At 42.9% G+C, this 18297-nt stretch overlaps 1 protein-coding gene across 13 annotated transcripts in view; it reads left to right on the top strand.

Annotated features, from left to right (window-relative positions):
- LOC139273211 (cAMP-regulated phosphoprotein 21-like) overlaps positions 1-18297 on the top strand; it is a 705332-nt gene that overhangs the window by 468724 nt on the left and 218311 nt on the right. For 12 of the 13 annotated variants that reach the window (XM_070889855.1, XM_070889888.1, XM_070889882.1 and 9 more), the window contains 3 exons: positions 102-272; positions 10944-11160; positions 12861-12902. In XM_070889855.1, coding sequence (XP_070745956.1) covers positions 10984-11160; positions 12861-12902 — 219 coding nt within the window. In that variant the 5' untranslated portion in view covers positions 102-272; positions 10944-10983. The remainder of the gene's footprint in view (positions 1-101; positions 273-10943; positions 11161-12860; positions 12903-18297) is intronic. The other variant, XM_070889897.1, reaches the window with a different exon arrangement.

Genomic DNA, 18297 nt, shown 5'->3' with positions numbered 1-18297 from the left:
CTGTGAAGCAGATTTGCTTCAAGCAGGTCATTAGTGCAGGAAATCTGCCTCTACTCAAGACTTTTCCTTAACCCTTGTATTATTTTCGTCATTTCTTTCAGGTTGATGATGGTCCATCAAATCCTCTTTGGGAACAGCATGGAGGTTGTCATTTTGTACTGTTGATGAGGACATGGGACTCACTTTGTCATTGATCAGTCGTGTTGTTTTCAACAGTGAACAGCATCAGATAGAAAGCAGCATCAAATCAACGCAGAAACCGTGCATTGAAGGTAATTTTCTTTTCTAAAATTTTAATGTAAAATCTGAACTGGATTGCTAATGGATTATTTTTTATTTTAATTTGGTGAAGGAAAGCAAAGAAATTTAAAGGCACGTTTGAATTTGCATTATTAAATCGCACCATACTTTATTATTGTCTAAATCTCACCAATATACAATAACACCATGGATGGTGCTTAAATTGTATAGATTCACCAGCCTATATGCAGCAGAAAGAGGTATGAGTTGCAGAGCATGAGATTTGAGAGAAAATGCAGTGATCTCTGGGAAGGGTTGTCACACGTTAGTCAGATTTTAATCTTTGGTGAATAAATTGACTTTTATTCCTTTACATATGTCAATAGCATTTTGACTATTGTAAAATGTCACTTGTGAAAAATAAAACCTTTCGGATGATGATGGGATCTGTATGTTAGTAGCGTGTTTAAATCTAATAAGTCTCACCATTTAGCCAAATCTCCATTCTTTTTACACTACTATCTTCTTGGGCAGAAATTATGTAAAAGAAAGACATTAAATTGTTAAACTAATGCATATTATTCCACACAATTTAACAGAAATTTATATATGTAGATGATTTTAAAATAAATCTGTTTAATAACAGTTGTGTTTTGAAAGCAGAAAAACATTTTTGTTTATATAGTAACTGCACAGTATGAATTGTACATTGTTACAATGTAGTTTATTTTTTTTAGCTTGATGTGGCTTAAAAGAAAGACTTGCATTTATATAGCGCCTTTCACGACCACCGGACGTCTCAAAGTGCTTTACGGCCAATGAAGTACTTTTGGAGTGTAGTCACTGTTGTAATGTGGGAAACGCGATAGTCAACTTGCACACAGTAAACACCCACAAACAGCAATGTGATAATGACCAGATAATCTGTTTTTTGTTACGTGGATTGAGGGATAAATATTGGGCAGGATACCGGGGATAACTCCCCTGCTCTTCTTCGAAATAGTGCCATGGGATCTTTTACGTCCACCTGAGAGAGCAGACAGGGCCTCGGTTTAACGTCTCATCTGAAAGACGGCACCTCCAACAGTGCAGCACTCCCTCAGCACTGCACTGGAGTGTCAGCTTAGATTTATGTGCTCAAGTCCTTGGAGTGGGACTTAAACCCACAACCTTCTGACTCAGAGGCATGTGTGCTACGCACTGAGCCACAGCTGACACGACTTAGGAGTAATGTAGATCATTATTCCTTATGTTGGCACCTGCATATGTTGCTAATACTGTAATGATTAATGACCAGTCTTTTTGTAGGTTGATGTTAAAAGCATTTATCCCACTAAGATTCTTAAACACGTAGGGCTACCTTTACACTGAGCACCATTAGTTGTGCACTGCTGAGAGATAGATTGCTTTCTAATGGGCTTTTTACTGACCACTTATCTTTTGGGAATTCTTGTAAAGCATGTTCTGTATAAAATAGAATTGGTTTGGTGTAGTAGTATTTCATAATTTATTCAGAATCCTTCTGTATAATTATATATATTTAAATATGTACATTGTGTTTATGGCCCATAATGTGGAATTGAACTTCTGACTGTAGCTTTTATTTCCACACAGCTATTGCTGTTAAATGGATATGGATATTTAACATTTTGTTTATATAGAGTCATGGAGCTAAATTATCCTAAATGACTTTTTTTATTGAATCAAGTTGAACTTGGAATATTTACAGTCTTGCAAATATAACACATCATCATCTATATTTAAGAGATTTTCAAGATGACAGCCTTTGCCTTCTCCGAAGAGCCAAGAACAAGCACACCATATCTAAAAGGGAACATTCTTGTACGTTGAGTCTATGCCTGTCATACACATCATTTATGTCAAGTAATTGATTCATTTTCTAAATTAAATATTTAAGTTTTTTGCACTCTACTTGGTCATCTTCTGTTTTGATTATTCACCAATCCTTTTCCCTCAATCACATTTTACCATTTTTTTTTACACAAATTGCATTCATACAGCAAGAAGGAGGCCATTCAGAGCATTATACTGTGCCAGCTGTTTAAAAGAGCTATGCAATTAGACCCATTTCCCCACTCTTTCCCCATAGCCCTGCAAATTATTCCTTTTCAACTATACATTCCAGTAAAAAATAAGATGTAGCTGCCAATATACTCCACTATATATTTCTGAAATTAGTTATTTTCACATATTAAATCCATTGAAAAAAAATCACAAATAACAAATGTGGCCGTCAGCTTAGCTCCAACAAATCTCTCCACAGCTTCCAAAAACCGCATGAAGCATCCTGCCGAATACCTGACCATCCTGAGATCCAGATGGAGCCTTCTACCTTTCATAGACGGCCACCTGAAGCCCCAAAATTGACACCCAACACATTTCAATGCGCATCTCCCAATGAGATTCCAATGCTCGGGAGTTGCCATTTAGCTGGGTCTCCACCTCGTACACACATTGACCAGCTGAATTCCTGGCATTGAGGTTGCCTGCTGCTTCTGACGCATGTGGAAAATGGCCAGCTGAATTCCCAACTTTGTCTTTTTGAATCGTGTAGCTCAGGAAAACAAATGGAACGCAATTGAGAACAAGTGGGCCAAAACAATTACAAATGTACAGCAAATCAAGTCATGGCTCAACTGAGTGATCTTAGTGCAGAGAACCACCAACCAGCAGGAACCCACAAATGTAAGAGCCCAATCTATCTAAATCTGCAAACACCACTATGGGAGATCAACTGGTAATTTACAAATATAAATAACAAGATCTCGCTGTGGCAGAATGTGTAAATGCCACCGGGCATGCAGGGTTCAAACTTCAAATAGTGATTAGTACTGAATCAGCTCAGCAGCAGTGGGACTGCTACAAGTGGGCTTGTGGTCCCTGGGCTGGGGCAGGGGGAAATCAGCCATGGTTCTAACTGCTACCTCTTGGAATCTCGTATGTATGGGTAAACACAAGATCAAGCTCACCTTTTGATGCCCTTCCCCAATGCTTGAATGTCAGCTGTGGCTCAGGTAGCACCCTCCCCTCTGAATCAGAAGGTTGTGGATTCAAGTATCATTCCAAGGACTTGAGCACAGAAATCTAGGCTGACACTCCAGTGCAGTGCTGAGGGAATGCTGCACTGTCGGAGGCGTCGTATTTCGGATGAGACGTTAAACCGAGGCCCCGTCTGCTCTCTCAGGTGGACATAAAAGATCCCATGGCACTGTTTCAAAGAAGAGCAGGTGAGTTAGCCCCAGTGTCCTCGCCAATAACTAGCCCTCAATCAAAATCGCTGAAAGAAATTATCTGGTCTTTATCACATTGCTGTTTGTGGGAGTTTGCTTTGTGCAAGTTGGTTGCTGCGTTTCCTATATTACAACAGTGACTACACTTAAAAGTACTTCATTGGCTTTAAAGCGCTTTGTGATGTCCCGTGGTCGTGAAAGGCACTATATAAATGAAAGTCTGTCTGTCTGGCTATTCAAACATTGTTTAGGCTCACGAGCAAAGAGTCCCCAAAAAGGCAACTAGAAGTCCAATCGGAGTCATGGCTTTCAGAAGAGAAAGGAGGAGAATATGATGGTCAAATAACATAAACATTGTATGTACACGTGTCGAATATGTCTGGCCAGTGATCTACGGATATCACCGAGGTTGACCCTGACTCACTTGGTTTTAGTGTCTCACTTTTGAAATGTTTTTTCTATCTCATGTATAACCTTTTGGATGCTTCAAAATAAATGAAGGACAAAGACAAAAGGGGGTTATTTGTAGGTTTATGAAAAACAGACAGACACAAGTCGAGATGCATGCAATGGTGTTGCAGGCCTCATTGCTCGATTGCTCTGGATAGTACTCACGCAATAGAGACAAGAGGCAAAAATCATCCAAGTATTGACTTTTAAGCAATTTTTACAAAGAAGAAATTTTACAAAATCCTGCTGCTTTGGAAACAGTGCATGGTTTTACACACCAAACTGAAGAATTATTGGGAAAATGGTTGGTACAGTTCTGTATACAGCTAACAATAATAACAAAGCAATCACTTTTTATCTTCCATCAAATATTCCAGTATCATGCCCCATGCCATGGTGATTAACGTTTCACCTCTGAACACTTTTATCTGATAAAGAATATTTGCTCCTTTTATGTTTTCAAGTTCGCATTCTGTGAACTTATCAGTAATGCTTGAAAATTATTGGTATTTTTTGATGGTATTTGCAAACGGAATGTTTCTCCCTGTGGATTAAACTTGGATTTCAGTGTATGCACCACAATATCATCATCATAAGCAGTCCCTCGAAGCGAGGATGACTTGCTTCCACGCCAAAAATGGATGAGTACACAGGTGTTTCAATGAAGGACCTAATATTCCAGATCCCGAACTACATATTGAAGGGTGGAAGATGCCTGTGCGTGGATTTTTTTAACGTGTGGTGACCGTTGCACACCAGCCACCACAATGGGCTGAAATTCCGCTAGAAGCAAACTAAAGAAAAAAGGTAAAAAAACTGCGCACTTACCTGTTACTGCTGCGCCCGCTCGAACTTCCGAGCCTGAGGCCTTCACTCCTACGCATCGGAGCGCGTGCAGGTTGGGACGCGCGCAGGGCAGGAGCTGTAGCCACATGGCTCTGGGCAGCCAATCAAGGTACAGTATTTTTTCATTCATAATAATGGGAACTCCGAAAGTTGGAGTTCCCATTATTATGAATGAGAAACGCCCCCCCCCCTGAAACACACACAAAATCAATAAAAAATAGAAAAATACATTGAAGGATCATTTAAATTAAAGTTCTTATAAAAAATAATATTTTCCCGACTTTTTTTAAAGATGCCTTAAAATAAACTTACTGTAGTGGGGAGGGTTTTTAAACAATAAAGTATGTTTTCATATGTGCTTTTTCAGGCACAAGATTTTAAAGGACATTTGCAGGGCAAGATATTCGTAAATATCGGAAATCTTGCCCTGCAAGTGTCCTCGCTCCCAATATGCGCGAGATCTGTTAAACCAGAAACTTGACAGATCGGAAAAGCCGGTTTTCAGCGCAAACGCATTGCCGCGCTGAAACCCGGCTTTTCCAATGCCTTCCCGGTTCCGTAGGAACTTCGTATAGACCCAGGACATCGGAATTTCAGGGCCAATATGTAACAATCTGGTCTGACTTGTATCAGCTATTCTGTTTTAGTTGATTAAATGAGCAACAGAATAGAAATCAGGCTGCATTAATACTCTTTGTTTTCATGTTAATAGGATATTATGTGAAAAATACTCAATAAAATTGGACTTCATAGCTTTTTACCAATCATATAACCAATACAATGCTTTTGATTACATTTGTACGTGTAATATTTAATCAACTGTTATCACTCAGCCGGAGTTTGAGGCAACTTGGGGAATTGGCTATATGTATGCATATATTTTTTTTAACTAGTTGGGCGACCAGCTTGTATTCTACAGTTGATTGCTACATTGTCTCAGCAGTACAGCAGCCACTGAATTCTATGGAGCAACTTACCTTATTCTTGATAATTGAACAAACCTGCATTTACATAAGGATGGGCTTATTTGCATTGTGTTTCTGGCTGATTATCACATGACCTGATTGCTGATTGGTTCCCTTGGAGGATAAGCCACACACAGACGTTTCTCCGGAGTATGTAATTGGAACCGCCCAGCCCAAGTTCTGAGTGACTTTGCAAAGTATAATTTGAGCCATTCTGATTGAGAACTTCCCTGAAAGCAGTCACAGAGAGGATAGAGCTCCCGGCAAAAGCCTCCCAAATGCCTGTCCCCAGCCCAAGTGCATGCCTCCCTTCCCACAGTCAAAGTTCATCCACCGCCCCCCCACCCGAGCCCAAGTTCCTTACCTCCTCCCACCCCCAGCCCACGTGTATGCCTCTCCCAGCCGAAGTCCTTAACCCCAGCGCAAGTGCATGACCTTGCCCCCCCCCGCCCCCGCCGTCCCACCATAGATACAGCATTATATGTGGGTCACGGATTGATAACCGGTTTATTCGGTATGAAGTGACTAGTGACAGTGTCATGACTGCCGGAATTCATCCACCGTGGATGTAAAGAAGGTTGGAACAATGTGATACGTCTTCCCTGAGTTCCCTCCCTCCCCTCCGATCCCCTCTCCCGCTTCCCCATCTATCTCTCTTTCCCCACCCTTATCTCTCTCTCTCTTCCCCTCCTCCCCTCCAATCCCTCTCTTCCCCAACCACGTGTCTCTCTCTCTTTGCCCACCCCCCGTGACTCTCTTCCTACCCACCCACCACCCCCCCCTCCCGTGTCTCTCTTCCTGCACACTCCCCCCGTGTCTCTCTCCCACCCCTCCCTGTGTCTCCATCCCATCCACCCCTCCCTGTGTCACGTTCTCCCCCGCCCCCCTGTCGCGTTCTCCCCACCCCCCCTCGCCCATGTTGCGCTCTCCCCTCCCGCTCCGCCGTGTCGCGCCCTCCCCCTCCGCCGTGGCGCGCTCTCCCCTCCCCCACCACCGTCTTGCGCCCTCCCACACCCGTCTCGCGCCCTTCCCCCATCCCCGTCTCGTGCCCTCCCCCACCTCGCGCCCTCCCCCACCCCCGTCTCGCGCCCTCCCACCCCCCCATCTTGCGCACTCTTCCCCCCCCCCGTCTCTCTCTCTCTCTCTCTCCCCTCTCCGCGTCTCTCTCTTCCCCCCCTCCCCATGTCTCTCTTTTCCCCCCCGCGTCTCTCTTTTCCCCCCCGCCTTGCTCTTCCCCCCCCCGCCTCGCTCTCCCCCCCCCGCCTCGCTCTCCCGCCCCCGCTCTTCCCCCCCCCCCGCCGTGCCCTCCCACACCCCTGTCTCGCGCACTCTTCCACCCCCGTCTCTCTCTCTCTCTCTCCTCTCTCCCCGTCTCTCTTTTTCCCCCCTCCCCGTCTCTCTCTTTTCCCCCCTCCCCGTGTCTCTCTTTTCCCCCCCGCCTCACTCATCCGCCCCCCCCCTCGCTCTCTCCCCCCCCGCCTCGCTCTCTCCCCCCCCGCCTCGCTCTTCCCCCCCCCCGCCGCTCTTCCCCCCGCCTCACTCTTCCCCTCCCCCCTCGCTCTCCCCCTCCGCCTCGCTCTTTTCCCTCCGCCTCGCTCTTTCCCCTCCGCCTCGCTCTCCCCCCTCGCTCTTTCCCCCCCCCTCGCTCTCCCCCCCCCCGCCTCGCTCTTCCCCCCTTGGTGTTTGCGCATGCGCGAGAGGCATCGGGTGGAGTCCAGAGGACGCAGGTGCAGAAAAAACACAGTGCATATAGTCACTCTGTTTACATAACGCCTTTCACAATCTCAGGATATCTCAAAGCACCTTTCAGCCAGCGAAGTACTTTTTTGAAGTGTAGTCACTGTTGTAATACTGCAGTCAATCAATCCCCTGTTGATAATTTCCTGTTATAGCATGCATTACATTTATTGGGCCCAATTTTGGGCATGATTTGCATCAATTTTTTCGGAGTAAGTTGTTTTTTCTGGCGTAAGTTTAAAAAATGCCATTTTCCCCCCAAAATTTGCTTGAGTAAGTCAGTTAGGTCCGATTTTTTGTTAGTTCATTTTTTTTTCCAAAAGGGAGCATTCCCAGACACTTACGCCAGTTTTGGCTATTTATGCCACTTTGGCCAGCTAAAACTTACTCCAAATCAACTGAGGTCAGCGTATGTGGCCAGCTCTGAAAAACATTGCGGGCAGTTAAGAATTCAGCACAGGTTAGTACATTTAAAGCACCAAGACTTACAAAGCACTAAACAAAGCACAAAAATAAGCATTCAATAACAAATAAAAAATACAAGGAAGCTGAAAGGACCTGCACCAAGACGTACAAAGCACTAAACAAACCACAAAAAGTAATAAGCAATCAATCAATAACAAATAAAAAATAGAAGTCCTACCTTTATGCGAATCAAGTTTTTTTTAAATCCCCGCCCCCCACCCACCAATCAAAACTCTCAAGCACAACCATCAATAAATAAAAAATAAAACTGAAGTCCTACCTCGGCCCGGGAAGTCAGCAGGTCGGTCGGCCGGCCGGTGCGGGAGGCCACTCGGCCAGGGATAGGGTGCGGCAAACATCGGGGCGTCCCTTTGGCTGGGGATAGAGGCTGCGAGCATCGGGTCCTGCTCACAGACCGCAGGACACACTGGGAGGGCAGGAGCATGCGCGCAGACTTCACTGCGCATGCGCGCAGCTGTCGGCAGTGCTTTCTGCGCTGGACTGTTGCCCCGCCCCCCACTTCACTATCTACGCCACGCTGGGACACCAGAGACTCGGCAGAGCAGGCAGGATGGGGCCACTTTTTTTCGGCACCGTTTCCATCACGCAAAGTCGGCGCATTTAAGCTAAGTACGCCGAAAAAACGGGTTGGGGAAAATTGGGCTCAATAATTTAAAAATTCATCTGGTGTTTGCTAATTCACCCACTTGTTTATTCCTTTGGAATGTCATTTATCTCCCTTGTAATAGTGACCTGGCTACATTGTTCAGTGTCAATCGTAAATTAGTAGTCTCCTCTATATTATCTCTCCTCTTTCCTCCCTCCCCACACCACACCCACCCCCCCCTCCTCCAAATGTAGCTGCTTATAATTTTACACCATGCTGTATTGAATGAAATGTTTAATTTTATAGAGAATTGCATTGGCAAAAATGTTTAATTTTCTGTTGCACATGCTTGGTCTGACCCATGATGAATGCTATTAACAATTCTCAATGTAGAATTGTCTCTCAATGTCCGAACAGCTAACAAAATACTCAGTTTATACCATCAGTTTTTTCCAGCTAATGTTACCTAGTTAATTTGATTGTTGTGAAACAATTTTTTGTTGTAGTAATAAAAATGCATTGTTTACAGGTTTTCCTGTAGATTCAGCCCAATAGGTAGGTTTCAGGGATTATTTGCCCCTGAGAAATGGACGTGTTGCTTAATTACATGCATTTGACAGCAGTATTTGTTAAACCCACTGCTAACATTGTTGCACTATTTTCACATATAAGCAATACAGTGAAGACATTGCTACTAATGTAATATCATAAAAACTGAACAATGTTCTTGTTTACACAAGGCTGTAGCCATACACAAATCAAGCAATAAAGAGTGCATTAATATATTGCACCTATTCTTTCCCTATGACAAGGGCCTGTAGATTCATATGGATTTGCGATAAATAAGGCAAACAATAGTAGTGCAAGTGTATTCTCTGCTAACTACAATTTTGGAACTAGGGTATTCTTTCCCAACAGTTTCTGCTTCATATCTTGCTGCCCATGACACTTCAGCTGTTGTACAATACATCATATGGTCTAGCATCTGTGGGAGATTTAGTTATGAGGAAACTGACAGAAACAATCAGGCAGTTCAACTTTCAAGGGAGATATCGGGACCTCTTTTATACAGTGAAGGTGAATCTTATTTTTAACATTCACATGTAACAGGTAATGGGTATTCTTGAAGTGAGCAATCAACTTTGTAATTTAATTTGATCGTGTTGCCCAGAATGGGTGCCTGCAAACCTAAATAATTCAAGGTATTCATTTTGGAATCGAGTGGTGAGGTTGAAAAGTAATTTCCCATTGAGCTTCCAGAAAATGCATCGGCATTAACAGGTCTACATTTGAGTTAGCTAAAACTTTTCTTGCTGGAGTTTCACAAACACGAAACTGACAAGGAATTTGGAATGAGGCTTATAGTATTAATAATAGAGCTGTCAGTTTGATGGCTGAGAATGTTAATCACAGGGGTTCACTTGCCAAATATATCTTTCATATTTGTTTGAATTATTACATTTGGAATTGAATGGTGATATGTTGAATTTATATCGTGCTGTGTACACAACATAGAATTTGATTCAAATGAGCAAATATAATAATTTTCTGCAGAATAAATGTCAAAAGGGAATATTATTTGAATGGGGAGAAATTACAACATGCTGCAGTGCAGAGGGACCTGGGGTCCTTGTGCATGAATCCCAAAAGGTTAGTTTGCAGGTGCAGCAGGTAATCAGGAAGGCGAATGGAATGTTGGCCTTCATTGCGAGAGGGATGGAGTACAAAAGCAGGGAGGTCCTGCTGCAACTGTATAGGGTATTGGTGAGGCCGCACCTGGAGTACTGCGTGCAGTTTTGGTCACCTTACTTATACTAGCTTTGGAGGGGGTACAGAGACGATTCACTAGGCTGATTCCGGAGATGAGAGGGTTACCTTATGATGATAGATTGAGTAGACTGGGTCTTTACGCGTTGGAGTTCAGAAGGATGAGGGGTGATCTTATAGAAACATTTAAAATAATGAAAGGGATAGACAAGATAGTGGCAGAGAGGTTGTTTCCACTGGTCGGGGAGACTAGAACTAGGGGGCACAGCCTCAAAATACGGAGGAGCCAATTTAAAATCGAGTTGAGAAGGAATTTCTTCTCCCAGAGTGTTGTGAATCTGTGGAATTCTCTGCCCAAGGAAGCAGTTGAGGCTAGCTCATTGAATGTATTCAAATCACAGATAGATAGATTTTTAACCAATAAGGGAATTAAAAGTTACGGGGAGCGGACGGGTAAGTGGAGCTGAGTCCACGACCAGATCAGCCATGATCTTATTGAATGGCGGAGCAGGCTCGAGGGGCTAGATGGCCTACTCCTGTTCCTAATTCTTATGTTCTTATGAGACTCATTCTGGGAATAAAATACTCTTTTTTTTTGATGTTTTGACCCCATAGGCCACTGTATCTTCTACTTGTGTCATTCTTTTCTGTGAGAATGTCTGAGAAAGGCATATTGAGCCAAGAGACAGTGGAGGAAGCTGGAAATGAGCAAGAGACTCAGATTTCTCCACCCTCTCCAGAGACATGCATCATTAGAACTGAAAGCTTGGAGCTAGAGGAGAAGGAGAAGGAAAAAGAGGATAAAGCAAATGACACAAAGGCTGACCATCAGGTGAGGTTGCCCATGGGATATGAGTGCCTGTACATCCAACTGCTAATTCTATTGATTAATGTACTCTTAATAATACAGGATAATTTCATCTTGTCTTTGTGTATGCTTCATCTGTTCTACTAAATTATGAATTTGACCTGCTTGTATAAGTAAGACACAGGCTTTTGTTTTGCTTATACAGTGTTTTTGTTTGTATTGTTGCATTTTAATAAAAACCACTCTCCTAAAAATTGTGTGGCCGAAATTGACCCTTTTTTAAAGAGCCGTAAACCGGTCAGTAAGCACCAAAAGCTCAGTCGGGGAGAGGTGCCGACATTTGCGAAATTGCCCTCCTTTATTTTTGTGGCGGTGCACGCTACTGGCCCGCCCGTATTCCCGCCCCATCGACACACGCCGCGCCTTACCAACTGGCAGTGACCCCCTTTCCACCCCACATGGGAAATTGCCCCACGGGAGTGGATTGGCCGTCGCTTGGTGCCCCTGACAGCTTTCTCCGGCGGGAAGCTGCTTGTGGCTGGGCGGCGCATCAGCCCTTAAAGGGGAGGGCGCACTGCTGCGGCCGCCATTTTATTTTAATTGTCGTCCGTCTCTGAAGTCAGCCCGACAATGGTAGCCACGGGTTCTGCCGGGTCGCTAATGGGCAGCTTGGCACCCCTTCTTGGGTACCGGGCCGCTGGCCCGGCCAAAACCCTCCCTGGTGGCGCAACTAAAGTTTAGGCAGAGCTAGCAGTGGCCCTCCCCTTTAACTGAACACAAGGCAGCATGTCCATGTCGCACTGATGTCATAAGCGTCGCACTGACATGGTGAGCATAGCGCTCATGAATTCGCCCGCCTTCCACCCCGCTCCCCACCAACTTCTGCCCACCGCAGCCCGATTTCACCACCCCGCCAGAAGAAAAATAAAAGAGGGCAAATTTGCTCCAGACACCGCCCCAATGGTTGTGGCGGTAAATCAACACAGAAAATGGTGAGAGCACCCCATTTTGGTCGGAGGGCAATTTCGGCCCCACGAAACTTCGATACTTGCATTTGTTCAGTAAAATATTTGACTTTTGATTCTAGCAAAAATAAATTCCAATACAGGTACAACATCTGGAATCCTCGAGACCGAGTCCATTCCGGTTTTGGGGTTTTTCCGGATTTCAGACAAGAAAATCAATTGTCTGAAATCTGTAATCCATGCTGGATTTTGAGTGGTGAGGTCCGAAAGCCGGCAAAACCCAAAATCCGGTACGGGTTCGGTCGAGGATTCCAGATTTCAGACTTGATTTTCTTGCCCGAAATCCGGAATCCTCGACCAAATCCTCGGGTTTTGCCTCAAAAATGTACGGTTTTTGGACAATAATTCCGGATTCCAGACGACTCCATCAGCTATGCGCAAAATGTCCGGTTTTTGGACAGTTCCGGTTTTCGGAGTTCCGGATTTGGGACGTTGCACCTGTAGTACGTGTAATTTGGATTAATGCCTTTTTGGAATTGTGTGAAAATACGGAAGAAGATTCCACAGTTATCCTCAAATTATGTTTCTTTAATCAGAAATTAATGAACATGCCGCATTAACTTCATTCTGTAAATGTTATCATAATCGATGAAGCTATACTACATCATTTAATTGAAACAAAAATCATGTAATTAAAAGCATGACATTTCTTGTCATCTTTGTCCAATGAGTGACAATTGTTTAAAATTTGCTGCACAGAAACGAACGGTAAACCAGGGGCAGCAGAGAAAAAGAGCAAAGGTAGGGCTGGCCATCTTCAGTGCAGCTGCATGTGAAAGCTGAAATGATGGAATAAATTCATATCCATGTGATTGTTTTTGGATGTAGCAGTGAAACTGTGTTAGTCTTTGTAAAGTCAGTCTTTCAGTTGCCAGTTAGAAGTATATGTGCTAGAGTGTAGGGCGGCCTTGCGTTTCATGTTACTGTGTTTGCTCTGATTCACCTTATATCGTGAGAGCATCTTAATTCTTCATGTGGACTCATACAAACTTGCACATTCAAGCTTCAAATGACATGACCTGCGGGTATCTTTAGAGAGGAGTAATAATCCATTTGTCAGTGAAAGTACCTTCCATAGAAAGAATTCCCAAAGGTAAAAAGGATCTGTTTAATTTAAGCCTGAAATTTATGAAACTGTTTGCCCCCGCTTTCTGTTCACAATAAATGTGCAGTTTTAAATGTCATCATTATTAAACTGAATTGAGTCAAAAGTATTTTAATTTGTGTGAAAGATTAGAAAATCTAAAAGATTAGAATGTGATGTTTTTTATTTTCCTTTGTAATTTAATAATGTAAAATCAAAGCAGAAAATGCTAGAAATGCACTATAAGTCCATCAGCATCTGTAAAGACAAAAGACAGGTCAACATCTCAGGTGTAGACCCTTTTTCAAAACTGCCAATAAATTGAAGGCTAGTTAACTGCTACTATACTACTCCATGCATGCCACTACTTGAGGGTATCTCTTCGCTATGCTGACTTACCCAACATTAATGCTTAATGTCACAGGACTGGGTTATAAAGAAGACTGCAGAAACATGGGCTTTTCTGCCTTGAAATGAGGCAACTGAGCCTCATGTTAAATGGTATAAAAAAAAGTTCAATCTTGATCACTACTTAAAAGTACATAGGCTCCAAATAGCTAATGGCAAAAATAGGGGAATTTAGGACTTTTTTTCTTCACACACGTAAGAACATAAGAACATAAGAAATAGGAACAGGAGTAGGCCATATGATCATGGCTGATCTGATCATGGACTCAGGTCCACTTCCCTGCCCACTCCCCATAACCCCTTAATCCCTTATCGGTTAAGAAATTGTCTATCTCTGTCTTAAATTTATTCAATGTCCCAGCTTCCACAGCTCTTTGAGGCAGCAAATTCCATAGATTTATAACCCTCTGAGAGAAGAAATTCCTCCTCATCTCAGTTTTAAATGGGAGGCACCTTATTCTAAGATTATGCCCCCCTAGTTCTAGTTTCCTTGATCAGTGGAAACATCCTCTCTGCATCCACCTTGTCAAGCCCCCTCATAATCTTATGCATTTCGATAAGATCACCTCTCATTCTTCTGAATTCCTGTGAGTAGAGGCCCAACCTACTCAACCTTTCCTCATAAATCAACCCCCTCATCTCTGAAATTAACTTAGTGAACTTTCTTTGAACTGCCTCCAAAGCAAGTATATCCTTTCATAAATATGGAAACCAAAACTGTACACAGTATTCTAGGTGTGGCCTCACTAATACCCTGTATAACACGTAGTGGTCACATGGACCACCATGTGAGAAAGAGCCTGAGAACCTAGAGTCATTTAAAAAACAGCTAGATACTGTTTTGATGGATTGTCAAGTTCTTTCTGGGTGGATGAGATAGGAAAGATGACATGGTCTTCCCCATTCATATTGATCACTGTCAGAGCACAGATTCAGTTGGAGGAAGAGAAAGTTGGTTCTCAAACCAGTGTCCTAAGCTTAAATAAAGGGGACTACAAATGTATGAGGGCAGAGTTGGCTAAAGTGGACTAGGAAAATAGCCTAAAGTATGGGATGGTAGATGAGCAGTGACAGACATTTAAGGAGATATTTCATAACGCGCAACAAAAATATATCCCAATGAGAAGGAAAGACTAAGAGAAGGGATAACCATCCTTGGCTAACTAAGGAAATAAGGGAGGGTATCAAATTAAAAACAAGGGCATACAATGTGGCCAAGACTACTGGAAGGCCAGAGGATTTGGAAATTTTTTTAAGCCAGCAGAGAACGACTAAAAATATGATTAAAAGAGGGGAAGATAGATTATGAAAATAAACTAGCACGAAATATAAAAACAGATAGTAAGAGTTTCTACAGGTACATAAAAAGGAAAAGAGTGGTTAAAGTAAATGTTGGTACCCTGGAGGATGAGACTGGGGAATTAATAATGGAGAACAGGGAAATGGCAGAGACAGGGAACAAATATTTTGTATTGGTCTTCACGGTAGAAGACACTAAAAACATCCCAATAGTGAATAATCAAGGGGCTATAGGGAGGGAGGAACTTAATACTATCACTAATGAAGTAGTACTAGGTAAAATAATGGGACTAAAGGTGGACAAGTCCCCGGAACCTGATGGCTTACACCCTAGGGTCTTAAGAGAAGTGGCAGCAAAGATTGTGGATGCATTGGTTGTAATCTACCAAAATTGCCTGGTTTCTGAGGCGTTGCCAGCAGATTGGAAAACCATAAATGTAATGCCCCTATTTAAAAAAGGAGGCAGACAAAAAGCAGGAAACTATAGACAAGTTAGCCGAACATCTGTCATTGGGAAAATGCTGGAGTCCATTATTAAGGAAGCAGTCGCGGGACATTTGGAAAAGCATGATTCAATCAAGCAGAGTCAGCATCGTTTCATGAAAGGGAAATCGTGTTTGACAAATTTGCTGGAGTTCTTTGAGGATATAATGAACAGGGTGGATAAGGGGGACCCAGTGGATGTGGTGTATTTGGATTTCCAGAAGGCATTCGAGAAGGTGCCACATAAAAGGTTACTGCACAAGCTTAAAGCTCACGGGTTTGGGGGTAATATATTAGCATGGATAGAGAATTGGCTCACTAACATAAAACAGAGTGTCGGGATAAATGGGTCATTTTCCGGTTGGCAAACAGTGACTAGTGGGGTGCCGCAGGTTTCGGTGCTGGGTCCTTAACTATTTACAATCTATATTAATGAATTGGATGAAGGGAGCTAATGTAATGTAGCCAAGTTTGCTGATGATACAAAGATGGGTGGGAAAGCAAATTGTGAGGAGGACACTCAAAATCTGCAAAGGCATATAGACAGGTTAAGTTAGTGGACAAAAATTCAGCAGATGGAGTATAATGTTGGAAAATGTGAGGTTATCTACTTTGGCAGAAATAATAGAAAAGCAAATTATAATTTAAATGGAGAAAAATTGCAAAGTGCTTCAATACAGAGAGACCTGGGGGTCCTTGTGCATGAAACACAAAGCAAGTAATCAGGAAGGCAAATGGAATGTTGACCTTTATTGCAAGAGGGATAGAGTATAAAAACAGAGAAGTCCTGCTACAACTGTACAAGGTATTGGTGAGGCCACAACTGGAGTACTGCGTACAGTTTTGGTCTCCGTATTTAAGGAAGGATATACTTGCACTGAAGACTGTTTAGAGAAAGTTCACTAGGTTGATTCTGGAGATTAAGGGGTTGACTTATGAGGATAGGTTGAGTAGGTTGGGCCTATGCACATTGGAGTTCAGAAGAATGAGAGGTTTCAATAACATCACTTATCAGATAATGAGGGGGCTCGACAAAGTGGATGCAGAGAAGATATTTCCACTCATAGGGGAAACTAAAACTATGGGACATAGTCTCAGAATAAAGGGCCGCCCATTTAAAACTTAGATGAGGAGAAATATCTTCTCTGAGGGTTGTAAATCTATGGAATTCTCTGCCCCAGAGAACTGTGGAGGCTGGGTCATTGAATATATTTAAGGCGGAGATAGACAGATTTTTGAGCGATAAGGCGTAAAGGGTTATGGGGAGTGGGCAGGGAAGAGGAGCTGAGTCCATGATCAGATCAGCCATGATTTTATTGAATGGCGGAGCTGGTTCGAGGGGCCAAATGGCCTACTCCTACTCCTATTTCTTATGTTCTTGTGTTCTTAGAACATTAGGCAACCTTTAATTTTTCAGAATTTCTCCATCATGCTGCTTGTAACTATTCTCCATGAGTTGAAGCCATAACTACAGCTTGTAGTTTGGATCCATAACTTCTGTAGCAGCAGTGAGATCACTGATGAGAGATATTTCTGTTGTGCCTATTACCTGTGTGACTAAAGTCACCACTGCAGATGTTGTCTTATGCTCAATTGCAGACTAAAGTGCAGCCACGCATTCCTCCATGGAATCAGTGTTGTGTGATCTGGCATTGCATATCTGGCTGTTCGACTGCCCCACACTTCCAAACCAACTTTCACTGGTGTTTGCAAGGAAGAAAGTGATTGCTCAGTAGCTGGCTGCTGTTGTTGCAGCCTCAATTTCAAAATCTGCCTAATAAGGTCTGTATCCCATTGTAACGCAAGAGGATGCCAAACATAGAGGATAGCCACCAGCTAGCTGCTCATTAACCATCACCATTGCTGCCCCTTCAGCAGAGCATGCTGTGTCTCATCTGTGATTCCTCCTGAACATCACTGTGTACTTCCCTTGAACTATGTGCATTAGTGGTGGTGATCGATTCAAGTGGAGGTGGTGAACGTTGGTGCCCTGGTGTATGTTGCTCTTCGGGTTTGCTTGAGAATGGCTAGGTTCTTTTTCTGTGAATAAAGCAGATGGTACATTTTGAGTAAATAAGCTAATTTATCCATTTGGATACTGTATTTTCATTATATGTTGCATTATGTGCTTGAATGCAGTTATTGGGTGTGGATAGGTGAATACATTGTGCAAATCATATATATTAATTATATGGAACATAGCATGAGTTCTGCGCTCTCCTCCAACCTGAACTGACCCCATACCTTCAAAGCGCTTCCTGTGCAATAATAGTTTCCTCATCTAGAATCAGTAATGCGGGGGACTATTTCTTCTGATTATATGTGAACTTTGCATTAAAACATAAGAACAGTGGGAATAGAGAGGGAATGATTTATTCTATGGAAATCACTTCCTACAGGACATTCTCTTTCACCTTAACATTTCTGTGTGTCCGTACATTTTTTTTGCAAACATAATTTACAAATACAGCTTTCCATACATCTGTGCTCTGTATAACTACTTTACAGTGATATTTATGATGTAAATTTGTGCACTTCCTTAAGCTGCGGAACCGTTTTCTCACTTCCAGCCGTGCTAGTTTTGGTGTTGAGAGAATGTTCACCATGTTCATGACATACTTCCATGCATGTCTTTTCTTCTGCATATTCTGAGTCTACCTCACACCCCCATCACCAAAAAAAGGGCGTTGTGATGCTCCGTTACACAGCCTGTGAAATGCACATCTTGCAGCATTTTCTTTCCATTCATTTTAATGGGTGCAAAATCTTGCAGGGCGCTATGCCCAAATTCCAGATGTGCCTTACTGGTGTGCAAAGCTCTGTGCTGGGAGTACCAATGAGTAAAACCTACCCTTATGTGTT

The sequence above is a fragment of the Pristiophorus japonicus genome, chromosome 1, assembly GCF_044704955.1.
Source record: "Pristiophorus japonicus isolate sPriJap1 chromosome 1, sPriJap1.hap1, whole genome shotgun sequence".
NCBI lineage: Eukaryota > Metazoa > Chordata > Chondrichthyes > Pristiophoridae > Pristiophorus > Pristiophorus japonicus.
Note: the sequence above shows the minus strand (reverse complement) of the source record. Positions and strands in the feature narration are given on the sequence as shown.